The 25728-nt window shown below is 38.9% G+C and overlaps 1 protein-coding gene across 3 annotated transcripts in view; it reads left to right on the forward strand.

Annotated features, from left to right (window-relative positions):
• Nucleotides 1-14534: 14534 nt before the first annotated feature.
• Nucleotides 14535-25728, forward strand: part of BOLL (boule homolog, RNA binding protein) — a gene marked incomplete at its 3' end in the record, with an annotated part of 58526 nt that continues 47332 nt past the window's right edge. The window contains exons 1-5 of one of the 3 annotated variants that reach the window (XM_082689054.1): nt 14535-14756; nt 18565-18708; nt 21254-21345; nt 23425-23479; nt 24982-25057. In XM_082689054.1, the coding sequence (XP_082545180.1) occupies nt 14694-14756; nt 18565-18708; nt 21254-21345; nt 23425-23479; nt 24982-25057 (430 nt within the window). In that variant the 5' untranslated portion in view covers nt 14535-14693. The remainder of the gene's footprint in view (nt 14757-18564; nt 18709-21253; nt 21346-23424; nt 23480-24981; nt 25058-25728) is intronic. The other 2 variants (XM_082689055.1, XM_082689056.1) reach the window with 2 other exon arrangements.

Raw genomic sequence — 25728 nt, forward strand, 5'->3', positions numbered from 1 at the left:
TAGTGCGGGAGCTTAAATTAGAATCTGCTACTTAACTCCTCCTGTAATCTCCGCTACTTTATCTCCCTCCTCTGGGTCTGCAAACAGTCAGAACTGGATAAGGCCCTTGGGAAGTTTCAGACTTGACATTTGCCAACCTTTAGGTAAGTCTAAGAAACCTCAAGTCTACCTTTTCTTTAAATATAAATGCAGCCCAGTAATGAATGTACTGTAGGTTAGCAACCTCTGGTTTTAGAACCAACACCACCCTCTAGTGAGAGTCTAAGAACTGCATCTGTAACAGCAAATAATCTCTTCTTTCCCTCTTATATGTTAAAGACAGAGAAACTCAAAGTTTCCTTTTCAAGTGACCTGCCTTTATTACCCCCTAGAAGACAGTAAAAGGGCCCCCAGACTTAAAACAACCATGCTTGTCTTTCATCTCCACTAATTAGTTCAGGGGATCTGTTCCTCTCTTGTACGGGAAATATCTTTACTTGCTATCCTCACAAATATAACCTATTTTAAGCTATCTTTTTTTTCTTTGATATTCAACTATTACTATGGTTTACTTTTGTCTTGATATGGTTATTTCAGAGCTTTATTTTTCTTTGTTGCCTTCACAAAAATTCCATTCTTGGGTTGTCCTCCAAAAAATGTAAATGGCAGTTATCTTACTCATTATCTTGTTCTCCAATATTAATACTATCTACAAAGACTTCCCATCCTACTGGCTTGTATATACAATTCTGATAATGTTTTTTAAACTATTAAAATTAGTGTCACCTTATTAACATTTAAAGTCTGTGATCTTCAAAAAAGAAGCAGCAGCAGCAGCTGCAAGAACGCATAGCATAAAAGCGTACAAATTTTTTTGTTTCAACTAGATGCTATCTAGTTGAACTTTCGCCTCTTCTCTCCTTTAACAGACTTCTCTCTCACCCTTATGTAGAGACAAACACACACACACAGTCTCAGCTTCTCTCTCTTTCAGACTCTCTCTCACTCACACACACACACGCACACACACATGCACACACATACACACCTTGTACTAAATCCTTTGTTCTGAGCCTCTGTTCATAAAGGCTATTATGCAATTCATTCTGCTTTGAGAAAATGGCTGGACCCTAGTCTAGTCTTTCATACTATTGTCTTCTAGTATAAGCTCAGAAGGCTTTTCCTGATACTGATATTTGCAGTTTAAAAAAAAAAAAAAAAAAAAAAGAGCCACCCATTGAATCTTCCTCTACCTGGGACAGATTCTACTCTGGCCCCATTCCCAAGACTGAAAGGTTTAACTAGATTTGGTTAAATCAGCAACTATTGACACATACCTACCCCTCCATTAATAATCGCACCTTTCCAAATTAATAATGCCCACAATTCTTGCTTCTTAAACTTTCACCAAATAAGACAGCAATCACTCGACTGGCAAATTAGAAGCTGGGGTGAGGGGAAGGGAAAGGATGAATAACAGTAATGAATAGTGATTCCAGTGTAACCACCATGGAAAGGTCTCCTTTGATCACAAATCTCAAGTTCTTTCAACCTCACACACACAAACCATGTTACTCATATTATTCTGTTTTGCTTTCTCATAGAATTTCATCACTATGAATAAACTGTCCTGTCCATGGAATTGTTTACTTATATATTGTCTTACTCACCTCCTATCTCTGCCCCCACTAAAATTGAGAAAGTCATCTCCATGTGCAAAAGTCCTTGTTCATTGCTTTATCTCCAGCTCCCAGAACCATGCCTGGCAAAGAGTAGGTGCTCAATAAATATCCATAGATGGAATCTTCACCTTTGCAATCCTCTCACTGAATAAAATCCACTTCTTATTTAAAAAAAAAAAAAAAGGCTCTGTCACTGCCCACATTATAGGACTGCTCATCTTCTGGGATCCTAGAATTCCATCCTAGGGCAGAAATCAGAACAGACCCAAAGCAAGCAGTTGCAAAAGTAGGAGGATGCTTATAAATTGGAATAACTTGAAATTGAGAATTAGACTGAAAGACAACTGGTGAACCTAACCAGGTCCAGTAAACCTGAAAATACCTAGCCCAGAATCAATGACCAGATATGTCAATGTAGTTCTTCCAGCCCAGAGAAGTCACCCCAGAACCCTGGGCCTAAGAAAAATCTTGTGAGAATATTAAGACTTTCCATACTCTACCAGGAAACCACAGCTGGGGAAGAGAACTGATAACTGCTTTCGATATGCCAGATAACCTTCTATGAAGTAGTTTGATCTCCACTTTACAGACAAGGAAGGTAAGGATCAAAAGGGTCAATGAGCTTGCTCAGAGTTAGAGCCAAAAGGAAGTGATGGAACCAGGATGAGGCGCTCAGAAGGTGCGAGTCCAGTGAAGTCCTGGAGACTTCACCTGTTCTGAAGAGCCACTTCTCCAGGTCTGGAACCACTCACGTTCAGCATGATGGCCTCTCCTCTTGACATCAGAATTACCTCTATGTCATCATGGTGGAGTGTGAAGCTGACAGATTTATCGGTGTGTGAGGAAACACATTTATCCTCTTGTTCACATATGTGTAAGAAAAGGTATTTTGACATTAAAAGTCAGTTCTCCTGGTAAGTTCAAAAATACATTGAATAGGAGTATGGCATTTTCAAATGAGTCATATATATCCTTATATTAAGTCATAACACTCTCTAATACACACAGTAATCATTTCAATTTGTTAACTCAAGAAAACAATTTGCAGAGTAATTTGTAATATAAATATTGTAGTAGAATAAATATGTATGAAGGCAAAAAAAAAGGTAAGCAAAACCAAATACATGTTCTTAAAATTCAAAGGCTTTTTCTTCAAAGGTATTCTTTTGTCCCTTATGTTAGCAATTAAGTAGGAAATTTCAGTAACTAAAACAAAAAAGTCAACTAATTTTGTGTAAAGGTACAAGTAATCCACTCCATGATAGTGGTCCTACAAAAATGAGAAATTACAAATTGTTTAGAATAGATCTAGATTCCTCAGTTTAATAAATCTTCGAAGTAATGAAAGGCATTACATTTAAGAAATCTTTAATTAGAGCCAATGTTCTTCAATGTTCTAAGGCTACTGCTTCCTTCCCATGTTGGGGAACTTCTACTACCTGCAGGAAAGCAGAATACCTGGGTGTCTGTCCATTAACACTGCCCTCTTGGGAATCATGTAGACCCGAAGGCCAAGATACAGGATTAGGAGCCCCAGGCAAATCATCTGGGAACATTCTGTATGTGTAAGGCAAATGTCTTTTTAAAATAGGCAGTGTTAAAAATAATAATAATAAAAGAAAAGAGGAAGTCAGTGTTGATTTATTTTCTATGTATTACTGACTTTTTCATGGATCCTGAAGATGGAGCTCATGTCATCATTATGGTCCACACTAATGCAGAAACCACAGAGGCATTTATGAAATCTACCCCTGGAATGGCACCAGTGAGGCCCACATGAAAACTTGTTTCTCTTCTTTCTCTATTTTAGTTGACAACTTGGATCTTTTCACGTATGACGTTATAATAGAAACTTCTTCGAACAAAACACACTCCCGAAGCCTGACACTTGCAATGCAGGAGTAAATATAAGTTTGAAGACTCTTCCTCTCCCCATCTAGGTACATATCCCTAATCTAATTCATCTGCATGTGGTAGGGGGTTTTCCTTCAATTTATGCCAAGACATAAGGTTTATTAATGCTTTTTTAAGCATCCTAGGACCCATTGGAAGAAAGTAAAGAGTGATATTTCTTTCTCTAATTCATTTCCTTTGATCATGATGTATCAATCTTATATCTATTTTGTTAACCTTATTGATATGCCTTTGTTACATTCTACCTCAAGTGTTTTGGGAGGAAGAAGCAGAGTGCAATATTTAAATAAACACAAAATTGTAATGCATGTTCTGAAGTATAAAACAAAAATAAAGTACAGTCTCTTCTGTAAGGCATTTTTAGTTCCCCATAAGTTTTCAGGTACCTAGCTCTTTCGTTGAGCATAATGCAAGTTTATCCCGTTTACAAGATGAAAGGCCATAAAAAAGTGAGTTCTTTAAAAAAAAAAATTCCATTTGAGGCCAAATGTCTACTGAAAACTGGATTGCTAGCATTTCCTCTGTCATTAACCCCGTGAGAATCCCCCAGTTCCCACCCTCACTGACTCATATAGGTCACCATGGAGATAGCTACTTCTTCCCTTATCCACAGTAGAGGAGCAACAGCTGCTGAACGGCACTTGGGATGTTTGCCATTCTCTGTTCTATATAAAATGTACTGGTGAAACTTCAGATGATGTCACAATTGTTTTTTAAAGATTAGGGTGGATAAAGTCATGTTGCAGGGATCATCTAAAATATAAAGCAGCAACAAAGAATTAAAATTTAACTTAAACTGTGAAGTAAGATAATGAACAACAAACATTGTGCAATATTACATTTAGTGTAATGAGACATCATAGAGCTTTCTTTAATTTTTCTCCTAACCAAAATGGGATTTTAGTAACTGTAATATAGAATTTATTTGGAAGATTCCTTATGAGCCATACTTAAACGCTAGGAAAAAAAATACTAAACATCATTATTTTTAGATGATCATTTCTAAGGGAAAGGATATTTTTCTGATTTTTGATAGATACTATATTTCTCATAATCATACTGATGTAAATTCTAAACTTCAGAAAAATAAAATATATGAAAAAATAAAATCTTACCTCTTCCATATTTTTCCTATCTTCAAAATATGGATTAAACAGGTTTTTTGTTTGTTTTCTGAAAATGTAAATAATGGTGTGTGGTCCATGATTGAAACCAAAGTCAAAAGGAGTACTTCTTATCTGTACACCCAGGAGGTGAGAAAAAATAACATTTGATTAGAAAAAAAGTATTTTCTCTTATTTCGCATCTTAAAATTTATTTATTTAGTAATCTACACCCAAGGTGGAGCTTAAACTCACAACCCTGAGTTCAAGAGTCGCATGCTTTTCTGACTGAGCCAACCAGGTGTCCCTCTTATTTCTCTCTCTCTCTCTTTTTTTTTAAGATTTATTTATCAATTTTAGAAAGAGAGAGTAGGGTAAAGGGCAGAGGGAAAGGAGAGAGAATCCTCCAACAGACTCCCCACTGAGCATGCAGCTCTACTCAGGGCTCAGTTCCAGGGCCCTGAGACCATGACCTCAGCCAAAATCAAGAGCCAGATGTTCAACTGACTGAGCTACTCAGGCACCCCTCTTATTTCTCATCTTAATTCTTCATACTCACCAATCACTAAGGACACCCATTAGGTATGACTCACATGGAAATATTTCATTAACACTCTTCATTTTAAAGACAATCTTCATACTCATGGAGATGCTCACTAATCCTTCCTGTGGAAGGGCTTATGCCACTTCAACTGGTTAACAGCAGGCTCAGTCATGTGATTTACTTTAGCCCATCAAAGAGGAGTCAAAGCCCCTTCTGAACAGAAGCTTCAAGAGCCAGTGTATGCTTACCATGATCTCATTTTCCTCTGCGGCAAAATTAATTGGTCACCAGATAGAGGTTTGATCCTAAGTGAAAATGGCAATGGACAGAGCTCAAGCCAATCTACAGTGGATGTATAACATGAGCAAGAAAGCAATGTCTAAGAGGCTTTACTCTTAGATTTGGGGGTCATGTGTTACTGTAGTATAACTTAGTCTCTCCTGATACAGATACATAAGTTTACTGAAAACTCTATACTTTCTACAACAATGTTATTGGTCCATATGGCCAGATATTACTTGATTTATATAGCAAATAAATATTCCTGGCATCTACTAAACTAGTAAAAACTAAAAATTTCTGGATATCCAAAAATTGTGTATAGTTATTTCTATTTCTGTGACATATTTTTCTCATTTCTTTCCTATAAGCTATGTAAGTCTCTATTTCTGCCTTTTTTGTTACGTGTGATCTATTGAAAATGCCTTACTCCTATTCAATGTATCTTTGAACTTACCAGGAGAACTGACATTTAATGTCAAAATATCCTTTCTTAAACATATGTGAACAAGAGGATGAATGTGTTTCCTCACACACCGATGCAAGAAAGGTGCAAAAGCGTGATCAATGCATGCTTCTTTGGTATAATTTTTCCTTCTGTCTTGAACATTTCTCTCCTCCTCCACCCACATCAACCTTCCCAATCCTTGCAAGGTAATTCAAATTAACAACCTAAGTTGCCAAGTTAAAGCATTTTTCAGCCTTGGTGTACATTCGTGTGTGTGTGTGCATGCACGTGTGTAAACTGTATACACATGTGCCTTGAATAATTTTCCATTGGACTGAATGCCTTTTTTCTTCTTAGTTTGTAAGCATTCTATAGCAAACACAGAGATGTCACACTCAGATCCTGCTTCAGTAAGAGGCTCACCCTCTGGCTTCCAGACAGCCTTCAGCTGTTCAGTTACTCAGGGTTCACCTCAGCTTTTGAACCAAAGTCATGTTCTTCTTGGGGCATCCCATTGCCAGTGAATGAGTGAGGTTGATAGGTGAGGTCAAGCTCTTCTCTTCTCTGGGCAATCTCCAGTCAACGGGCTTTAGCCATTTACACCATGATAGGACTGCTCCAATAGGCAGTCATTGTTCCAGCTGCCCCTTGGGCTGTTTGAGATTTTTTGTCGTGTCTGTATCTGAACTCCTCCTGCCCAATCCTACTTCTTCTTTTCCCTCCACATGTGTTACTTTCCAATAAATCTTTCATCTCTAATGCCACATGCTTCTCAAAGAACCCAACCTGTATATTATAGATGTCATCCTTATTAAGGCATCAGCTTTAATATTTTCCAGACTATTATTGATTTTATGGTATCTATTATATAAGCTATTAATCGTTATATAAACAAATATGTCTCTCCTCTTTTCAGCATTAAGAAACACTTTCCAGGGCGCCTGGGTGACTCAGTGGGTTAAGCCGCTGCCTTCGGCTCAGGTCATGATCTCGGAGTCCCGCATCGGGCTCTCTGCTCAGCGGGGAGCCTGCTTCCCTCTCTCTCTCTCTGCCTGCCTCTCCATCTTCTTGTGATTTCTCTCTGTCAAATAAATAAATAAACAATCTTTAAAAAAAAAAAAAAAGAAACACTTTCCAACCTCCAAGTTGTACATGTAATCTCCTACCTTTTGTTGCAAGGCTTTTTTTTTTTAACATTTAAGTATTTGGTCCTTCTATACTTTATTTTTTAATTTAGCTTATATGTGTATATAAGCATTTTATAAATTTTTTAAAATAAGATGGTGGGCTACTTTTATTTTCCTCATTAAGTAATCTATTATTTTCTCACTAAATTGAATTATCCCTCTTGTCATATGTTTAATTCCCACATACACTTCAGTCTACTTTTGGGTTCTGATCCAGTTGTGATGAGCACTGGTATTATATGTAAGTGATGAACCACTAAATTCTACTACTGAAATCAATATTAAACTATACGTTAACTAATTAGAATTTAAATAAAAATTTAGGAAAAAATAACCACCTTTTTGAAATGCAAACATCAAGAGAGATGGTTCCCCCATTTCCCAGTTTCAGTAAGAAGTTAAGAGCCTAACTTTGATGTTTGCTTTACTCCAGTTTGCAAAACTACTTCCTGCTATAAAGACATGAGGTTTTTTCCTCTCTATAAAGCCAATAAGATGGTGATTCTAATCATCAGGAAAGGTTAGGATGAACTATCTGTGATATGATGGGTTGTGTCTGCTTCGCAATATAAGTGCGTGAGATTCCTCTTTTTCTTTGCAATTTCTTGCCTGTGATGTGCCCCACAATGTTCATGCCTATTCAGTGGTGAAACTGGTTTCTGTCTCTATTACCTTTATGGAGAGGTTTTCTGACTGAGAAGATTTTGCACTTTAATTATAGTTCTCCAATGATGACCAATATGGATATTTTCTTGAGTGTAGAACCAACAGAGGGGGGCGCCTGTGTGGCTGTTGGTTGAGCTACTGCCTTCAGCACAGGTCATGACCCTGGAGTCCCAGGATGGAGTCCTGCATCAGGCTCCCAGCTTCACAGGGAGTCTGGTTCTCCCTTTGACCTTCTCCCCTCTCATGCTCTGTCTCTCAAATAAATAAATCAAATCCAAAAAAAAAAAAGAACCAATAGTGGGCAAACTCATAGAAAGCTGGTTTTTAGCCTGTAATCATTAAACACAACGTGCAACCTAAACTTTCAGTGTCACAAGATTACCAGATCTTGGGTTACCAGATCTGTGCTCCTGATATCATCCTTCCTGCAACCTCTGAGGTACCCTCTCTAAGAAAAAGACAAGTTTGAATTTTTCCTCAGTTATTCTGTTTTTGTCATGTTTTCCTTCAACCAAAAGCAAACTAAATTCAACCTGTTTAATCCTCTTATAGAGAAAAGATCATTCAATGGTTATGAGCACAATTTTGTATATGTGGTTGGCCCAAATCTCCCTTCAGGACCAAGCTATTGTTCCACCAGATACTGGGTATGTAGACTGTTCTCACCTAAATTCCTCTCCAGAAATTTCCCGCAGCCAAAGAAAGTCATCTTGTCCAAAGTCCAGACTCCTGTGTGGGAGCAGCCTGCACCCAACGTCTAGAGATGGGTAGATGAGGATAGAGAGTATGGCGGAGAGGGAAGGGACCCTAGTCTGTAGGGACAACTCTGCAGGTCATCCTAGTATTGCTGAGACTCTGTAGCGAAAATCACAATTCAACTCAACTTGCTCTGCCCAGTCCTGCTCCCCTCACTCTTCTCAGGTACTCTTCCCAAACTCGGATTCCCCAAAATTTCTACAGGCAAATCTCAGAGTACGTTTCCTGAGGAACCCACTTGCAACATTCACCAAGATGAATATTTTTCCAAATCTCAAACAGTTACTCATGACTGAGAGTATGATAGTAAAACATGATGAACATGAGCGAGGGTTTCTTGACACCATCGTACAGTACAGGAGCTGTGTTTAGGTAGGGCTACCACTGGCCCATTCAACATCTTTTTATGAATTAGAAAAATGCATTCCCATTGAGTGGAGGGGCCTGTGGCTACATGCCTGGTGGAGCACTAAGGGCTGGATTTCAGACTACTATCTCCTTTGGCCAGACACCCTTATGTGTTGATTAATCTATGCAACACCACATGGTGGCCTTTCTTAGATTCAGAAGATCAGAGTGCGCCGAAGCAATAATTGTCCACTACTCAAAAACAACATAGTTGCTGGAGGAAAGGACAAGTGACAACTAAATATTTACACAAAGATGTTTGAAATGTCATAGATAGAAGGATACTAGGAACATGAACTACTGCCAAGATGCTTATGGGTGGGAGAAATATGAATTAAGAGGTTCATGATAGTACCCGAAAATACTTCTTGATTTGAAGGAAACCAGGATATGTCACCCCAAAATATGCCTCTTTGACCTACTAATTATTATGAGTTGAAGGCAATTAAGAAGCAATAAACACAGAAAAAGTCCCCCCTTTTGTGCCTAAAGGCAGGAAATAAATTCTTTTACTGGAGACAGACTCTTATCAGCCCCAAGACAGAGCACCAGAGGAAACTGCAAACTAATCTTGTTAATCTAACCATGATCTTCCTAGTTACTTCTTCACCATTTACTATCTCTAGCCTAAACTCCTTCATCTTGTCAATTACTCATAAATTTATTGTTTGCCTAAAAGGTATAAAAGCTTTCTGATCTGAACAGTTCTTAGGTCTTCATTCCCTTATAAAGGCCCCCATATACATGTAAAGATTCAGTAATATTTGTTTGCTTTTCTCCTGTTACTCTTTGTCAATTTAATTTTCAGACCCAGCCAGGGACCCTAAGAGAGTCAAGGAAAATCTTTTCCTCCCAGACAGAGCATATCTAAAGATGAAATAAGAATGGAAAGAGGTTAAAAGACAGCAGTTGTATAAACAAAACAAACAAACAAAATCTTTATTAAAAAAAATGTGGGGAGGTGCCTGGGTGGCTCATTCAGTTAAGTGTCTTCCTTGAGCTCAGGTTATGATCCCAGGGTCCTGGGATTGAGCCCCTCCACAGGCCCCCCTGCTCAGCAGGGAGCCTGCTTCTCCCTCTGCCCCTCCCCCTGATCATGTTTGCTCTCTTTCTCTAATAAATAAATAAAGCTAAGAAGAAGAGAGACAGACAGGAAGGAAGGAAGGATGAATGGATGGAAGAAAGGAAGGAGGGAAAAAAGAAAGGAAAAGAGGAAAAGAAAAGGAAACGAAATGGAATGAAACGAAAGGAAAAGAAAATAAAGGATAGAGAGATTAAGAAAAGGAAAGGAAAGGAAGAAGGAAGGGAAGAAGGATGGAAGGAAAGGAAAGGAAAGGAAAGGAAAGGAAAGGAAAGGAAAGGAAAGGAAAGGAAAGGAAAGGAAAGGAAAGGAAAGGAAAGGAAGAGAGAGAGAGAGAGAGAGGTAAGAAAGATGAAAGAAAGAAAGCCAGCCAGCCTACCAGCCAGCCATCTGTGGTCAGAAGGTGAGATCAGGTAAGGGTAAAATAAAGGCCAAGCCAAGGCAAACACTGCAGAACTGAGTCTATTACTGGACAACATGTTCTGCGCAATCATTCTTGCACTGAAGCTTTGCTGCACAGATCTTATTTCTGTATATGGTATAGAAAGCAGAAAGCTTATATACTCTTATTTATTTGCTCTTAAGGAAATATCTGTGAATGTTCAAAGGATTTTGCAGATGGGATGTTCCAACCACAAGGTCTTCCCCTGAAAAGCAAGTGAAAATATGTGTATAATTATTAAACCATACTTGTGTAAGTGAATCAAGAAGAGATTTTCTGACAATGACTGTTTTCCATTCTTATTCCAGAAATAAGAGTAAAATGGTAAGGAATGGGTATAAAATGGAGGGTTGTGTGAAGGTTGTATGTTCATTTAGTCTCTATTCTATATATAATTACTGAGGTCCTACCTTATGCTGCACAGTGAGTTCTCTATTGTATACTCCTGTGTCTAAGTACTTGCTCAAAATAAACAGCATAAGCAAATAAAACAATTTTATAAGGAATTTTCCAATAAATCACTTACTATTCCAATCTAGATCATCTCTATAACATCCTTTCTAAATGTAAGTATTACATTCCATAAAGGAAAAGGAAATCTGAACTGGACTCTCTGCTCCTTAAGACAGATTTTTAAAAACTCCTATCCCTCATCTTTCCTATTTCAAATATCTAACCAGCATAGAGAAGAAGAAAGCACCTAATCATCCTCCAAAATACAACAATAGGTTAACAGACATGGGAACAAGAGAGAAATAAAATGGAAGCAGAGGCATCTTCTAAACCTGTCCTTTTCATGTTGTTTTAGTCACCCCCCCCCCGTCTCTGCACCTGGCAACTCTTCTACTGCTACACTTAGCACATTGAGTGTATAAACTTTCTACTTACTTAGCTCCTTCTTGCGCTAGACCACAGGTTGCTGGAGAGCAAGAACCATTGCCATATCCACTCCCTCAAAGTAAAGCCTGGTCCATAGGAGGCCCACAAATAGTTACCTAGGTCTACAAGCTAGAGAACACATCCAAAGTGTTATTGAGGGAAAAGGTACCTAAAATGTATTATTAGGAGTTAGAATCAGTGTATAGAAAAGTCAATAAGAAGTAATGGAAGACCTGTCAGTAAGGGAATGCAAGCAAGGGGGAAGGAAGGTTCTGATAATTCCCTGAAACAAGAACTATGCCCTTAACTGACTGTGTGAAGGGAAGAGATGAGAAACATTGGGGTGCTACCACAAAATATAAACAAATGGGATATTAGGTTTGCAGTTTGTTATGGGTTGCACTTTTATATTTTTCTTTGTCAATGACATCTCCAGGATTTGAAACTTGAGACTTCTGAACCATCCTCACCAATCCCTCTCTATCATCACCATGTCCAAGAGTCTCAGTTCTTCTCTGGTTTCTCCTTAACCCTTTCCCAATATTTTATTCTCATTGCTGCCACTTCTGTTTAGGTCCCCATTATTTTTCACTGGAGTAGTATGCTCCTAATTCAATTCTCTGTTTCCTGTCCTTTAAAAACTGTTCTCTGGTCTGAAGCTATCTTTCTAAATTTTGGTTCTGATTATCTAACTTCCTGATTCAATAACCTTCAGTGGCCTTCTGTTTGCAAAGGTCTCTAGAATAAAACTCTAAGTCATTATTGCCACAGTATAAATAACATCACGGAGTGAAAGTGCATGGGCAATGGGGTCAAACAGAACCAACTTTTGAAAACTGCATCTACCAGTTACCAGCAATGTGACTACATGAGTCACTTTCACCTCTCTAAGGTTCAGATTTCCAGAGAAAAGGAATGGTAACTAAGAAGACTAAAAAAGGATGTGCCTAGTCTAGTGCTGGGTAGATAAAAGGGGCTCCACATCTTTCCTCCCAATTTCCCACCCAGACCAGAATTTCAGCCTTGATGATAACTTTACCCAACTCCAGACATTGTGCTCCAGGATGCTGTCCCTTGCACTCCTACAGAATCTTTGATCACAGTTCATACATCACTTACATTATTCTGCTTGTGTCTTATTAACTACAAGCACATCTAGGTATAATTATTATTTTGAGCAATTAGTCCTTTTTCCCCTTCTAGGTTGAAAAAAACTCAAGTTGAAGATTTGATCTTGTTCATCCTGTTCATCTTCTCTCTTATAACATCAAACCTTTTGCTTTAAGAATTAAAAGAGAAGAGGCGCCTGGGTGGCTAGGTTGGTTGAGCGACTGCCTTCAGCTCAGGTTGTGATCCAAGGGTCCTGGGATTGAGCCCCACTATGGGCTCCCTGCTTGATGGGGAGTCTGCTTCTTTCTCTGCTGTTCTGCCTGCTTGTGCTCTCTCGCTCTATCAAATAAATAAATAAATATCTAATAAATAAATAAATAAACAAACAAAAAAGAATTAAAAGAGAAGCAGAACAAAGAATTACCATCTTGGGCCCTGAAATACAGCCACCGTTCCCTAAATTAAGTTGATGATTTACGTGTCACAGACTGAACACCTACTGTGGTGAAGACAGTCTTTTTAAAAATAAAGGTTTTCAGTCAAAAAAGACTTGAGCAAAAAATGAAGATAGTAATAGCCACTCAAATCTAACAATATTATTGGGGGAAAAAAGCCCAAAGATTAGCTTTAATATTATCGAACAGCGAAGTTATTCTGCTCTACAATATGAGTATTAATTTGAACAGGTTCGTGTTTTCTGTTTCCACAGAAATTAAAACCTGAAATGAGCTTAAATGGCATGCAGAAATGTATAATGACTTTTAGGATGCTTTCGCTGAACTGAATCGAATGAAAAAAAGTATATTTCCTATTTTTTGGTAAATAATATAAAGATCTGAGAGCATATCAAAAATTAATAGAGCGATACTGCATATTGTTAAAGTCTTTCTCTTGAAAGTAGAATAACCCAAAGTCAAACTGTTATGAGAGGACAGAGGTTATTACTATTGTAAATGTTAAGTGTCGCCACGAACTTTTGTAAAATACGCGCCAACATGGTTAGGCTCGTGAATTCTTGTCAGGGAGACCCCGGCTGAGTCTCTGAAAGCTTTAGGTTTCGGCCGAGTGGCCTGGATCGCCGTCTGACTGGAGGCGCGGTCAGTGGTCGCAGCGACGGTCGCCAGCCCGGCCGCGCAGCTCACTCAGCTGCGATGACTTGGGGCGACTGTGAATTTTCTGTCGCCGAGACGTATATTCTGTAGGCACGCACGCTGTCACATCGCGCAGTACGGCGGCCACGTGTAGAACTCTCGGCCGCCTTCCACAGACCTCGGCAAAGAACTCGTCCTTCCAAGACGGCCCCAAGGCTGCGGCGGAGCGGCCAGAGCCAACCCCGGCGCGCCGCCCCGTGCTCCCCCCGCTCCCGCGCGCGGCGGCCCCGTCGCCGACCGGCTCCCGAGGCTGTCGCGGCGGCCGGGCGGTGCTCGGCCGCGAGGGGCCCGCGGCAGCCGCGAGGGGCGCCGGCCTGCGCCAGGGGCCCGGACCGGGCTGCACGGCGGGTCCCAGCCAAGTCGCCCGCGCTGCCCCGCCCGCCGGCCGGAATGAGTGACGGCGACAGCAGGTGCGAGCGCGGAGTCCGAGGCTGCTCGGGAGTCCCCGAGTTTGGCGCGTCAGGCCCGGGGGGTCAGCGTTTGCCTCTGGAAACCGCCCTCCTCGCCCCGCAGCAGCCTCGCGAAGTGGCCCCTCGGCCGGCCTCGTGCTCCTTAGTAAAGCCTGGGGTCACGTCACCCACCAGTCGCAGCCGCCGACTTTCCCCCAAACGGGAGAAGACCGGGAGGCGCGCAGTGCATGGTGCTTTGCATAACCGTCCGCGTTCTCCTCCCCAGCCGTCCGAAGGCAGGCGACGGTGGCCCCTGGGCCGAGCCCTCGTCCGCACACCCCACGCCCACCCCGACTTGCCGCACGCTCTTCCCCTCAGACGGCCCAGCTCGGCGACGCCGGCCCCAGCCGAAACCGCCCGCCCGCCCGCGTCGCTCCCCGGCTTGCGGCGCCCGCCCGCCCCGCCGCCTGAGGCGACGTCGCTGCTCCTCCCCACCCCCCCGGGTGGCGGGTTCAGGCCCCGGGTCCGAGCCTGCGCCGCTGCAGCTGCCAGTGCCGCCGTCGCCGCCAGGGGGAGTGTCTGTCGGGAGCCGTGGTGTTGCTTCCGTGGTGTGAAGGTGCCTTCAGACTTCGGGTTTCCGTTCCTCGCCCTCGCATTTGAAGCGCGTGGAGGAAGATGGAGACCGAGTCCGGGGCGGTGAGTACAGCAGGCCGGGCCTCCGGCCCCGGGATGGCGCGGGTAAGGAGCCACGCGGACTCGGGTCCTCAGGGGCTGAAGACCGAGGTCGAGGGCCCAGACGCCCACTATTTTGTCGGGAAGAAACGCGGACAGGATGCCCCGTCGACCACCGCGAAGAGCGGCCCGGCCTGCAGGCCCCGTCCGGTCGTGTCGTGGGGTCCGGAAGGCGGGACCGCCGGGCCTGGGCCGGGTGTAGGCCGGCGGGGGCACCTCGGAAAAGGCCGGGAGGCTTCGGGAGTCGGCGGGGGGCCGGGTCCCGTGCAGCAGGCGGCGCTGGGCCGGAGCAACAGCTTTCCCGCCCAAACTGGGCTGCGCGGCGTCTTCGACGCTCGCTGCGGCGGGCCTCCCCGGCCGCCCACCGCGAGGGGTTGCCAGGGCGGCGGACGCCGCGTCTTGGTGGAGACCGGAAGGCCTGAGAGACCTGGGGGGAGGGGAGGGGCACCGTGGCCCACGACGGACCCAGACACTCCAACACCCTGTGTGCGCTGGAGCCCCTCAGGGCCCCGTGGGGGGCGGGGGAAGGGGGCGGGGAGCCAGGGAAGGCCTGAGAGGCCTAAGCCTCCGAGGCAGGGGCGGCGCCAGGCGCGGCGGTGCCCCACCCCACCCCACCCGGCCGGCAGCCAATCAGCACGCGCCACGTGCGGCCGAGGAGTTGCCGGCGCTCGAGGCCGACACGCCGGGCCGGTGCCGTTGAGGGTTCCCGCCACTGCTGCTGGCGGGCTTGCGGGACAAAATTTCTCGCTGGCTGGCTTTCTTTTCCCTCCCGCACTTTGGTGGGGAGGGGGTGGACCCTCGTGTCAGTGCCCAAGTTCACGATGACCCGCGAGAACCTGAGGAAGTTGTCGCCACGGCCATATCCCCCAGCGCCTCGGCTTGCTGGCCTCGGAGGGGACGGAGCGCCGAGGCTGTGACCGCGACGGTTAGCCCGCCCTCTTCCTGTTGTCTTCGTTGGCAAAGTGGATGATAGATTCCGAGGTTAATTCACAAGGGAAGAAGTCAGTAAGGGCACATTTCTTTAGGGGGAAATTCTTAATTAGCGTTGGAAGTTTTGCTAAGCCAAGAACCCTTACTTCTAACCAAATAACAGCACCTACCTAAGTGCTTGCCATACACTTGCAAAATTATTGCCAGTGGAATCTGAGGCTTTCTCTGTTGTTCAACACCATGCATCGCTAGCCTTCTCGAAGGAATTCAGATGTTGCTTCTGCTTGAACCTTGTTGCCTAGAAAAAATTTTCTAGGCTATTTTTCTAGGCATGTTCTTAAACCTCAGCCTAATGATTGGGATATCATGAGCAGGGAGAAATGATTCATTCGTTTATTCTTTCGTTCCACAAATATTAATTGAACACCTCCTACGTACCCGCTTTACTTCAGACGCTGAGTGAGCAAAACAGGCAGAAATATGAACATTGCACTACCGTGGAAAGTGATAGACAATAAACACAAATTATATAGCATGTTGGAAAGTGATAAGTGGTAAGAAAAATGAGGCAGTTGGAACTCACAGTACAGCAGGAGTCTTAGAAACTGGAGAACGAAGTGAATAGGCTGGGAAAGTTGATGTTTTTTCTTTCTGGGTATCATTTAACTAGTTTCTCAAAGTAGGAAATAAAGCACTCTTTTCACTTCTGTTCATGTCATCTCTCTCAAGGAAAAATAATGGAATTAACTCTAAACAAATTGGAGAACAAACAAGTTCATATGTTGAACTCATTTTGTTTTGAAGAAGAAACTTTCATAAAGACTGATTTTTTTTAATTTTGCAAATACGTAATTTCTACTCTCTGTAAACAGAGACAAGATTATATCTACTAGAGATATGCTATTATCTCTAGCAATGCAAATACCTGGTAGAAAAATAAAACTAAGCATCCCCAGATCATCTATCCTTTGCACTACAGAGTCATTCCCTAGAGAGCATGCTGTTACGATTGGATTCCAGTTTCTTTCGATGGAAACTACAACACAGCAATTATTAAATGGGATAACTTTTGGGTGGTTTAATAGGTGTCTTTATGAACCCCCTTATACTGGGAATTTGTGTTGTTTGTTCCTCCCTTAATACTAGTTGCAGAATAGAGCCCAATAAGGTCCAGCCTACAACCCCATAATCACTACTGGCCTAGTCATTTCTCAGTATATCTTGAAGAGATTAGGGGTTATGGCTTTATTGGCCAATGAAGTGAGAGAGGAGAGCAAATATGAAAAAGAACAACTCCATTACCTAAGTTAGAGATTAATTTTCTTGTATTTGTTTCTCAGAGAATTGATATTATGAACTGCAAGCTTTTTGAAGCTCTCATTTAGTATGTTAGACTGTCTCAGAAGTTGGTTAAGTGTTCCCAGAAGGAGAGTAATTAGCAAGTGCTTAATTGGTTTCTCTTCAAAATCCTATTCTCAAGTCTTTTTTTTTTCAGATATACATTGAGTCTACCATCTTGCCATTGTACAAAGGCTTACATGTTAATATATATTTATTAAAATCTAAATTAGGCCCCCCAACTTAGCATTGTGAACATACATGTACTGTGCTCAGTTCCTTTTTTTTTTTTTAAAGATCTAATTTATTTATTTGATAGAGAGATCGCAAGTGCACAGAGAGCCGGGCAGAGAGAGAGGGTGAAGCAGGCTTCCCCCAGAGCAGAGAGCCCAGTTTTGCGGGGTTTGATCCCAGGAACCTGAGATCATGACCTGAGCCGAAGGCACTGAGCCACCTAGGCACCCCTGAGCTCAGCTCTTTAGTATACAGATTTATACCTATGAGTTATATGTATATACTTTTTTTTTTTACAAAATCAGTTTGATCTTCAAATTTAAAAATGTGACTTTAGAACTAAATATGGCGAACTTGAATGTCAGAGTTTATTGACTGACTCATCAGTGCCCTTTCGCCAAAGACTACCAGGAACATAGCTGTAGTTAAGTAATGTTGAGTCTGTTGAACTGTTGACACAAGGAAGAGCATACATCATGGAGCCTCTAGGTAAGAGGATGTTAGAAAAGAATTTACTATGGGGTTTAGGCATGTGTTAAGCTGTTTTTAGAGAATATTTAAGGAAGAAGGGCTTTACTCTGAAGTACATGTTATCAGAAAGTGGGAGTAATTCTATGATTGGGTATGTTAATTTTTATTTAGAAGGTTAAGAAAAATAGATGGAGGCTAAATCTGTGATTGACAAAGAAGGAGCAGTTACACATATCAGCCAGGATAGAAGGATGTTTGGTCATTTTTGTGGTTTGGACAATGCTTTTGTTTTTGTCAGGGTTCAGATATGATTCCTTAATCATATATGGTGTATTTTTTTTATAAACATATATTTTTAGGACTGGTGTATTTTTTATGGTGATTCATCACAATCACAGAGTAACTTTGCCTAATGTCTGTTAAGAAGAGAACGCCACAACCTTACTGTAAGTTCCAGGCCAACTCCTACCACCACCAGAACCAAGCCAGTCCCCAGATGTCTTGGGCTGCTTTTCTCTTTCTCAAACTTCCTTTTGAATTTAATATTCCTCAAAATTTATAATACTTAAATAGTATACTTAATAACAACATGAGTATATCTAAATAATATATTTTAATATTTAAGATTTTCTCTATAGTGGAACAAATTCTGTATTTCCCATGTTTTTGTTGCTCCAAAAAGTATTAGTTCTAACTCTAATCTTTATAATATTAGCATAAAATTAAAGTCTAAAATATTACATTTTGCTTAAATGACTCATCTTTTTGATGGATATATGTTTTCAGTCTGCATCAAAACTTATACCCAATGCTAAAAGTTTAAAAGAATTTTATTTTACAGCAAACATCAAATCAGACGCAAACAGATTCATTATCTCCATCCCCTAATCCTGTGTCACCTGTGCCTTTGAATAACCCAACAAGTGCCCCAAGATATGGAACAGTGATCCCTAATCGCATCTTTGTAGGAGGAATTGACTTTAAGGTACCTATTTATGCATGCAATGTAGTGTATTTTTTGTATTAGAAGTTACTTTATTTCTCAGAAATACTTGGTACAACTGCAAAAATAATCTTATTTACTAATTGCATAATGATTACTAGGTTTCACTTTGTCTTATTATAAAGAATCTTTTCAATAACAATGTAGGTTGAATGGAACATATATAATTGTCCAATTTCACATACAAGGAAATTGAGGCTCATTGATATATCTGTAGGCTCCCAGCTTCTTAGTGACAGAGTGAAGACTAGAATCACAGTATTCTGACTCATAGTTTCATATTCTTTATTTCACCATACCATACTAATTATATTTTATTACATAGTACTCCAATAGACCAAATAATGCATGACTATAATTTTAAAAAGATTCAATACTTTTAAAAAAAACCACAAAATTTAGTCTTATGAAATCCTGTTTCTTTATCCCAATTTTATTCTCAATTTCCTGCTAAGTAATCTGAACTTACATCTTTTACAAATTGCTTTCTGCCACCTAATTCAGAATTTGGTCACCAATAAAAGACCTGTGACCTTGTCAGAATAAAGCATCTTAACATTAATATATTTTAATTAGGTAATGAGCCATTTCACTGTTTCAGAGAGGCTTAGTTTGTTGTTGTTGTTGTTGTTGTTGTTGTTAGTTGTTTTTCAGCACTATTTGGGAGTAGTAGTAAACACCTATGGGAAAGGCCTGCATGGCTATTTTAAGTAGAATATCCTTCTTTCCAAGCGGATATATAGAAGCATTTCCAAGCTTCCACTTTATATGCTAGAAATTACAGACAGTTGTTTTTCCTAATTTAAAAAAATCCTTGTGCCATTAGGGTATGAAATTTATTACTATTTCCCTGTAATCAACCTTTTACAATTTGGATGAAATTATTTTTTTTCTTCTCCAGAGAAATATTACACTTACTGTATTTGTCAGAATAATGATTATTAAGCAAGTAAGTGATTGGTTCACTAAAAATAAAGAAAAATTATTTCTAATGAAATGTTTATTTTTTTAAATATTTTTTGTTTCTGTGGAAAATAGTAATGGCTGACCATAAATACACAAGTTGACTCTTCATGTTCAAAATTAATTTATGTTACAAACAGTATATTTTTAAAATAAATCCTCAATAAATGGAAGCATTTGTATGACTAGATTATTCTAGGTTACTGAATTCTGTCAACTACATTATGAACTTTGGAGGCCATTGTTACAGTGCAGTTATAATTTACAGATAATTGCTAGGGTCCCCCTCCCTGGTTCTTATCCCTTTTCCAAAACCAGACAATTGCCAACAAGGAAATAGTTTACTTTAGTAGGAAGCTGTGTCAAACTTTTTAAAATAGTTCTTTTTAGAAGCTTATAGCCCCTCTTTCTTCATACTTAATCATCTTAACTTCCTGTCTCCTTATTTTTCAACTAAGAAGTAGAGTCGCAAAATTGAACTTGTGTTTCTTCTATCAGAGAATAGTTTGAATTAATTTGCATTCACATCTCTAATAAAAATTCTTATTCTGGCATTGACTCCATTTTCATTTTATTGAAATAAGAGATATTTATTATTCTTAGATTAACTCAGTATTTGTTATTATCCAGTTTAGCAGCTTTAGGATATCAGCTAAGCTGCTAATGGATGTAAGTAGTGAGGTAGCAGAGGAACTCAAGAGGCATAGCCCTTCTATTGGGCATGTCTTTTTCTGTGTATCTAAAGAAAAATTTTTTTTAGAGATATTTAAAGTTCCCCATGGCATAGTTATACCTGAGCCAGAAAATGAAACTACAGTGAATTTAGTGTGACTACTCTAGGTAAAGGTGATATGAGTCTATTAAGAGACTATTTCAATTAAAACCATCTTTGTAACTATCTTGTCTATAACTATAGTCTAATAATGACTCAGATTTTTATTTTGAATGACTCAGATTTTGTTTTATTTTATCTTGAATCATAATGTCATTATTTAGTCAAAAATGTATATTGAGTACAGATAAATTATCTAAACTTTAAATCTTGTAGTCACTTCACTGGTATCACAAACTGAGTTCAAGTACTTTTGGAAATACTCCTTTCCTAAGACCTCATTCTTTATGGAGACAGCTGATTAAAATAGAGGGACTGGTATATACCAAAATCCTTGTTCCACTGCCATAATCATGAGCCTCTCTGGGCCAAAAGAACCAATAGTACTATGCCATTGCTATAGGTTACAGCATGCCTAATTTAAATTATTTTTTAAACTGACCAAAAAGAATTCATCTAAATATTAGTGTACTTTCTTTGTAGTTATAAAGTAATTCAGCTTAAAAAATTTTTATTGCTTGAATAGTTTAACAACATGATTACTGCATAAAGCAATGTATTTACATTGATTCTAATAACTTAGTGGTTTGTGTACTGTTTTAATGCTAAGAGACATTCCTATATTCATATTACTATTTGCTTATAATCTTTTCTGTCTCCAAAACAAGTATAAGACTTGTTTCATTTTTTAGCAATTAAAAAAATTTTTGTGTGTTTCTTTTATGCCATTAGACAAATGAAAATGATTTAAGAAAATTTTTTTCCCAGTATGGGTCGGTAAAAGAAGTGAAGATTGTAAATGACAGAGCTGGAGTGTCCAAAGGGTTAGTATCACTATAGAAAGTACATAGAATTAACAATTGTGTTTTTATTGGGTTACTAGGTTTTATATACTCACTTACTTTGATTCCAATTTTTAAAAAGAGAATCTCATACCCTCTTCTTTTCTTCCTATCTTTAATCTTCCATTTGGTGTGGGTGTGTGTATTTTGGAGGGAGGGGTAACATAGTAACATTCCTTAATTTGTTGGGATGTTATTCTTGCATGGGCTGAGGGGTCATTCAATGTTAGGTAGCAAGCTTTTAATTTTGAGTAATGTACAGCAGCTAAGGAACCAGAAGCTAAAGAAATCAGATACTTTTAGAATTGTATGCTTGCGGGACGCCTGGGTGGCTCAGTTGGTTAAGCAGCTGCCTTCGGCTCAGGTCATGATCCCAGCATCCTAGGATCGAGTCCCACATCGGGCTCCTTGCTCCGCAGGGAGCCTGCTTCTCCCTCTGACTCTGCCCTCCACTCTGTCTGCCTGTGCTCGCTCTCGCTCGCTCTCTCTCTGACAAATAAGTAAATAAAAATCTTAAAAAAAAAAAAATTTAAAAAAAAAAAAAGAATTGTATGCTTGCTTTAGACTAGAGAAAGCTTTATTTGAAAAAAGCTGACACAAAGGAATATCTGTAGGTTTTGCCTCAGATACCTAGAGAACTAACCTGAGAAATACAATTTTAATGAGAATGATTTTTAATTGCCAAATCAAAGAGAATGAAAACTGGGAAGAAATCAGTAGGATTTGTCTAAAAATCACTAATAACCTTAGAGCAGTTTCAGTGGCTTGGTATAAGTAAAAGCCAAATTTCAGAGAAGAAAGAGATAGTTTACATAGTGTACTCAAGAAGTTTGACAACAAAGTTAAAGAAAATGGGTAAGACAGTGGAGATCAGTGAAGGACTGTGTTTTCTTGAAGGAGAGACAGAACATACATGAATAGACAGAAGAGAAAGGACCAGTGAGGTGGAAAGAAAATTATACTAGTGGAAAACCTCATTCAAGTATGTCAGATAAGCACTTTGGAAGAGATGGGATTCTGCAGAGAGGTTATTTTTAAGCAATTGAGATACTTCCTCAGACTGACAAACAGTATTAGGATAAAGTGAGATTGTACCTCTTGTATATGGTTAATAGAATTCTCAATATTTTGGTAATATCCTTTTTTTAACCATTGAAAAACACATAGAGATGTATACTGTATTTTATGCCTTTTCCACTGGGTGGTGTATGTGTTCTACAAAAAAATTAGCATAAAACTATTAGCCCTTGTTTAATGTTTGGGCACATAGAAAAAGAAATTCCTTTGTTTAAAAAAATAAACTTTTTATACAACAGAGTAATTATGAATCAAAATAGTAGTCAAAATATTTAACACTACTCTAGTTTCCTTAAGTTATCTAAATTGAAATTATGCTGGGGGGATATACCTTTTATTTCTTTCATATCTTTTTGTCTTCTTTGGCTTTTTGGATGTTGCATACATAATGTATTTGTATCTTGAACATTATACGAATTGTACTCTGAAAGTAACAATTACATATAAAAAGCAGATATAAAATCTAGGATGTACACATTTTTAATTGACTTATATTTGAAAAACACTAATAATTGCATTATCAGTTTATATGTACTAATAATAATGTATCTATATACTCATTTTCACATATAAAAAAACTTTATGTGTTGAAATTTTTATTTTTTTGAAGTTTTTTTTCCTACTCTGATTCCTATTTAAGCTAAACTTCTATTATTTTAAAAGGGATTATTGCTCTGTACTAAAATTTATTATATCCTAATTTGTAAGCTAGAACATGAATCCTTCATGCTTTCCTGATTTGTATACAGCTCAGATCTGAAACTGTTTTAAGATTCTGGGTTTATTTGGGTTTTTTTCCCTCTTAGTGCCCTGACTCTAAGAAGAGGTCACAGTGTTATGCTCTGAAGGATTCTCTTAAATTTTTCATGGTGGTGCACCATAGAAAACCGCTCATTCCTACAGTGGCCCATTCTTAAAAAGAAATTTAATTTTAATATAACTCTAATATAATGTTCTAAGAAAATAATTTATATATTTATTTAGGTATGGTTTCGTCACTTTTGAGACACAAGAAGATGCACAAAAAATTTTACAAGAGGTGAGATTTTTTTGATGTATTTAACTTTGTTTTTTGGAACTTCTTTGAAACTAATCCTTTAGGATACTTTTTTATTATTAGCTTTCCAATACAATGATTAATTGCTAGAAAAATATTTTTAACTTATTTGCATCTCAAGATTGACATTGGTCTCAAAAAAAAATTGAATAAAAAAAGATTAAACAGAGGCTCCTGACTGACTCAGTTGGTAGAGTGTGCAGCTGTTGATCTTGGGGTTGTAGGTTTGAGCCCCACATTGGGTGTAGAGATTACTTAAAAATTAAATCTTTTTTTTAAAGATTAAACAGAAATTTTATCTACAGAAAAACATTCCAAATCATTGCATGAGTATGTTTGCAAAGTTATAATATGATTTTTTACTTTATTTGCTTACTAAGAACGTGGGAATATATGTTTTCTGTAGTGTTACTAGCACTTTGAATTACTAACAGCACAACAAACATGGATACCTAGAGTGAAATTATCTGAGATTATTTCCCTCCTTTCTGAAAAACTTACATAAGCTAAGAAAAAATCTATAGACTGCAGTTCAGTGTAATAACTTTAAATCTGACAAATGTTACATTTTATTTTTTAGAAAAAAATAGAGTTCGAATTATACTTTATTAAATCACATGCAGCTGATCATTATTTTTAATAGTTATGTTTTATAAAGTCACCATGAACATTCAGTTAGCAAATACTGACTGTTCTTCCTAGAAGAAATACAAAGTTCCCACTAGTTTCTGTTTACATTAACCAACCAACCAGTGAATACATAACTTTGTTTTATGTGTGTTTCTGTTTAAAGACATCATTTTAAATATATATTGTTGATTGACTAACATTGAACTCCTGGCCAACAGCACTGTAACTCGTGTCTGATTTAAGCCCATCTAAAACATTTTCTCAACAAGGCAAATGACAGTCTTCTTGTGCTTAGGAACTTAGCCAGCACTTTAACACTACACTTGAGGGCCATTTTAAATAGCAAAATTTAAAAAAAAAAAAAAAAAAAAGATAGCAAAATCACCAACATAAAATACAAAAATACAAAAAAAATTGGCACTAAACAACATGAAACGACTCTTTTTTAAGAGCTGAGACAGAGTGTTGCCTTATTTGACCTCAGCCTGGGACTGTGTATGTCAGGCAATTCAAAATTTTCACCTCACTGCTCATGTCCACTAGTAACTGCTTAAATTGCCACAAGTTTGCTTTGGGTGTTACAAATAACTTTAATGAATAGGTGAATTCCCAAATATGGGATCTATGAATAGAGGACTGACTGTATTCCAATTAAAGAACTGGGGTCAGACCATCGGAACCAAAATTCAAACCCAGATATTTAAATATCCAAAGACTTTGTTCTTTCCAGTATTCTGGCTGCTTTCAAAAAATGTTATAGTCTGAATTTTAAAAATTGTTTCTCACTAATTTTTCATTAATGGTTTTGTAAAATAGTAGTACCAAGATAATAAAATAATTTTTTCTTATTTTAGGCTGAAAAACTTAATTATAAGGATAAGAAACTGAACATTGGTCCAGCAATAAGAAAACAACAAGTAGGAATCCCTCGTATGTATTGAGAACTAATGTATTTTTCAGTGTTTTTGCATGGGTTCTTTTTTGAAATATTACTTTTTTTGAAGAACTTAATTAAAATATCATGTTTCTTTCATTTAATAAAGTTATTTTAGCAAAGTTGGTGATCAAATGAATATTTCTTACCAAAATTAATATATGTTAGATTTTGGAGGGGCAGGGAAAATTTTACACAAATAATGGTGTTTACATATATTGCATATAGTGACATCTTTAAAGGAAAACGCTTCTACATAAAAATACAATTTAAAATTGCAAAGGTAATTAGAATTATTTTGGTAATAATAATTATTCTAATTATTAATTAGAAACTTTTCTAATTAGAAAAGTAATTTAAAATTGGAAATTGAAGAGGGGTGCCTGGGTGGCTCAGTGGGTTAAGCCTCTGCCTTCAGCTCAGGTCATGATCTCAGGGTCCTAGGATCTTGCCCTGCAGCAGGCTCTCTGCTCAGCAGGGAGCCTGCTTCCCACCTTCTCTCCCCCTGCCTCTGCCTACTTGTGATCTGTCTCTTTCTGTCAAATAAATAAATAAATAAAATTAGAAATTGAAGATACTGAAAGTAAGAATATAGAACCAATATCAGAAACTCTAGTTGCAATGGTAGGTACTGTAGCCCAACCAGATATGTTATAATTATGAAGGA

The sequence above is a fragment of the Mustela nivalis genome (assembly GCF_964662115.1).
Source record: "Mustela nivalis genome assembly, chromosome: 11".
Lineage (NCBI taxonomy): Eukaryota > Metazoa > Chordata > Mammalia > Carnivora > Mustelidae > Mustela > Mustela nivalis.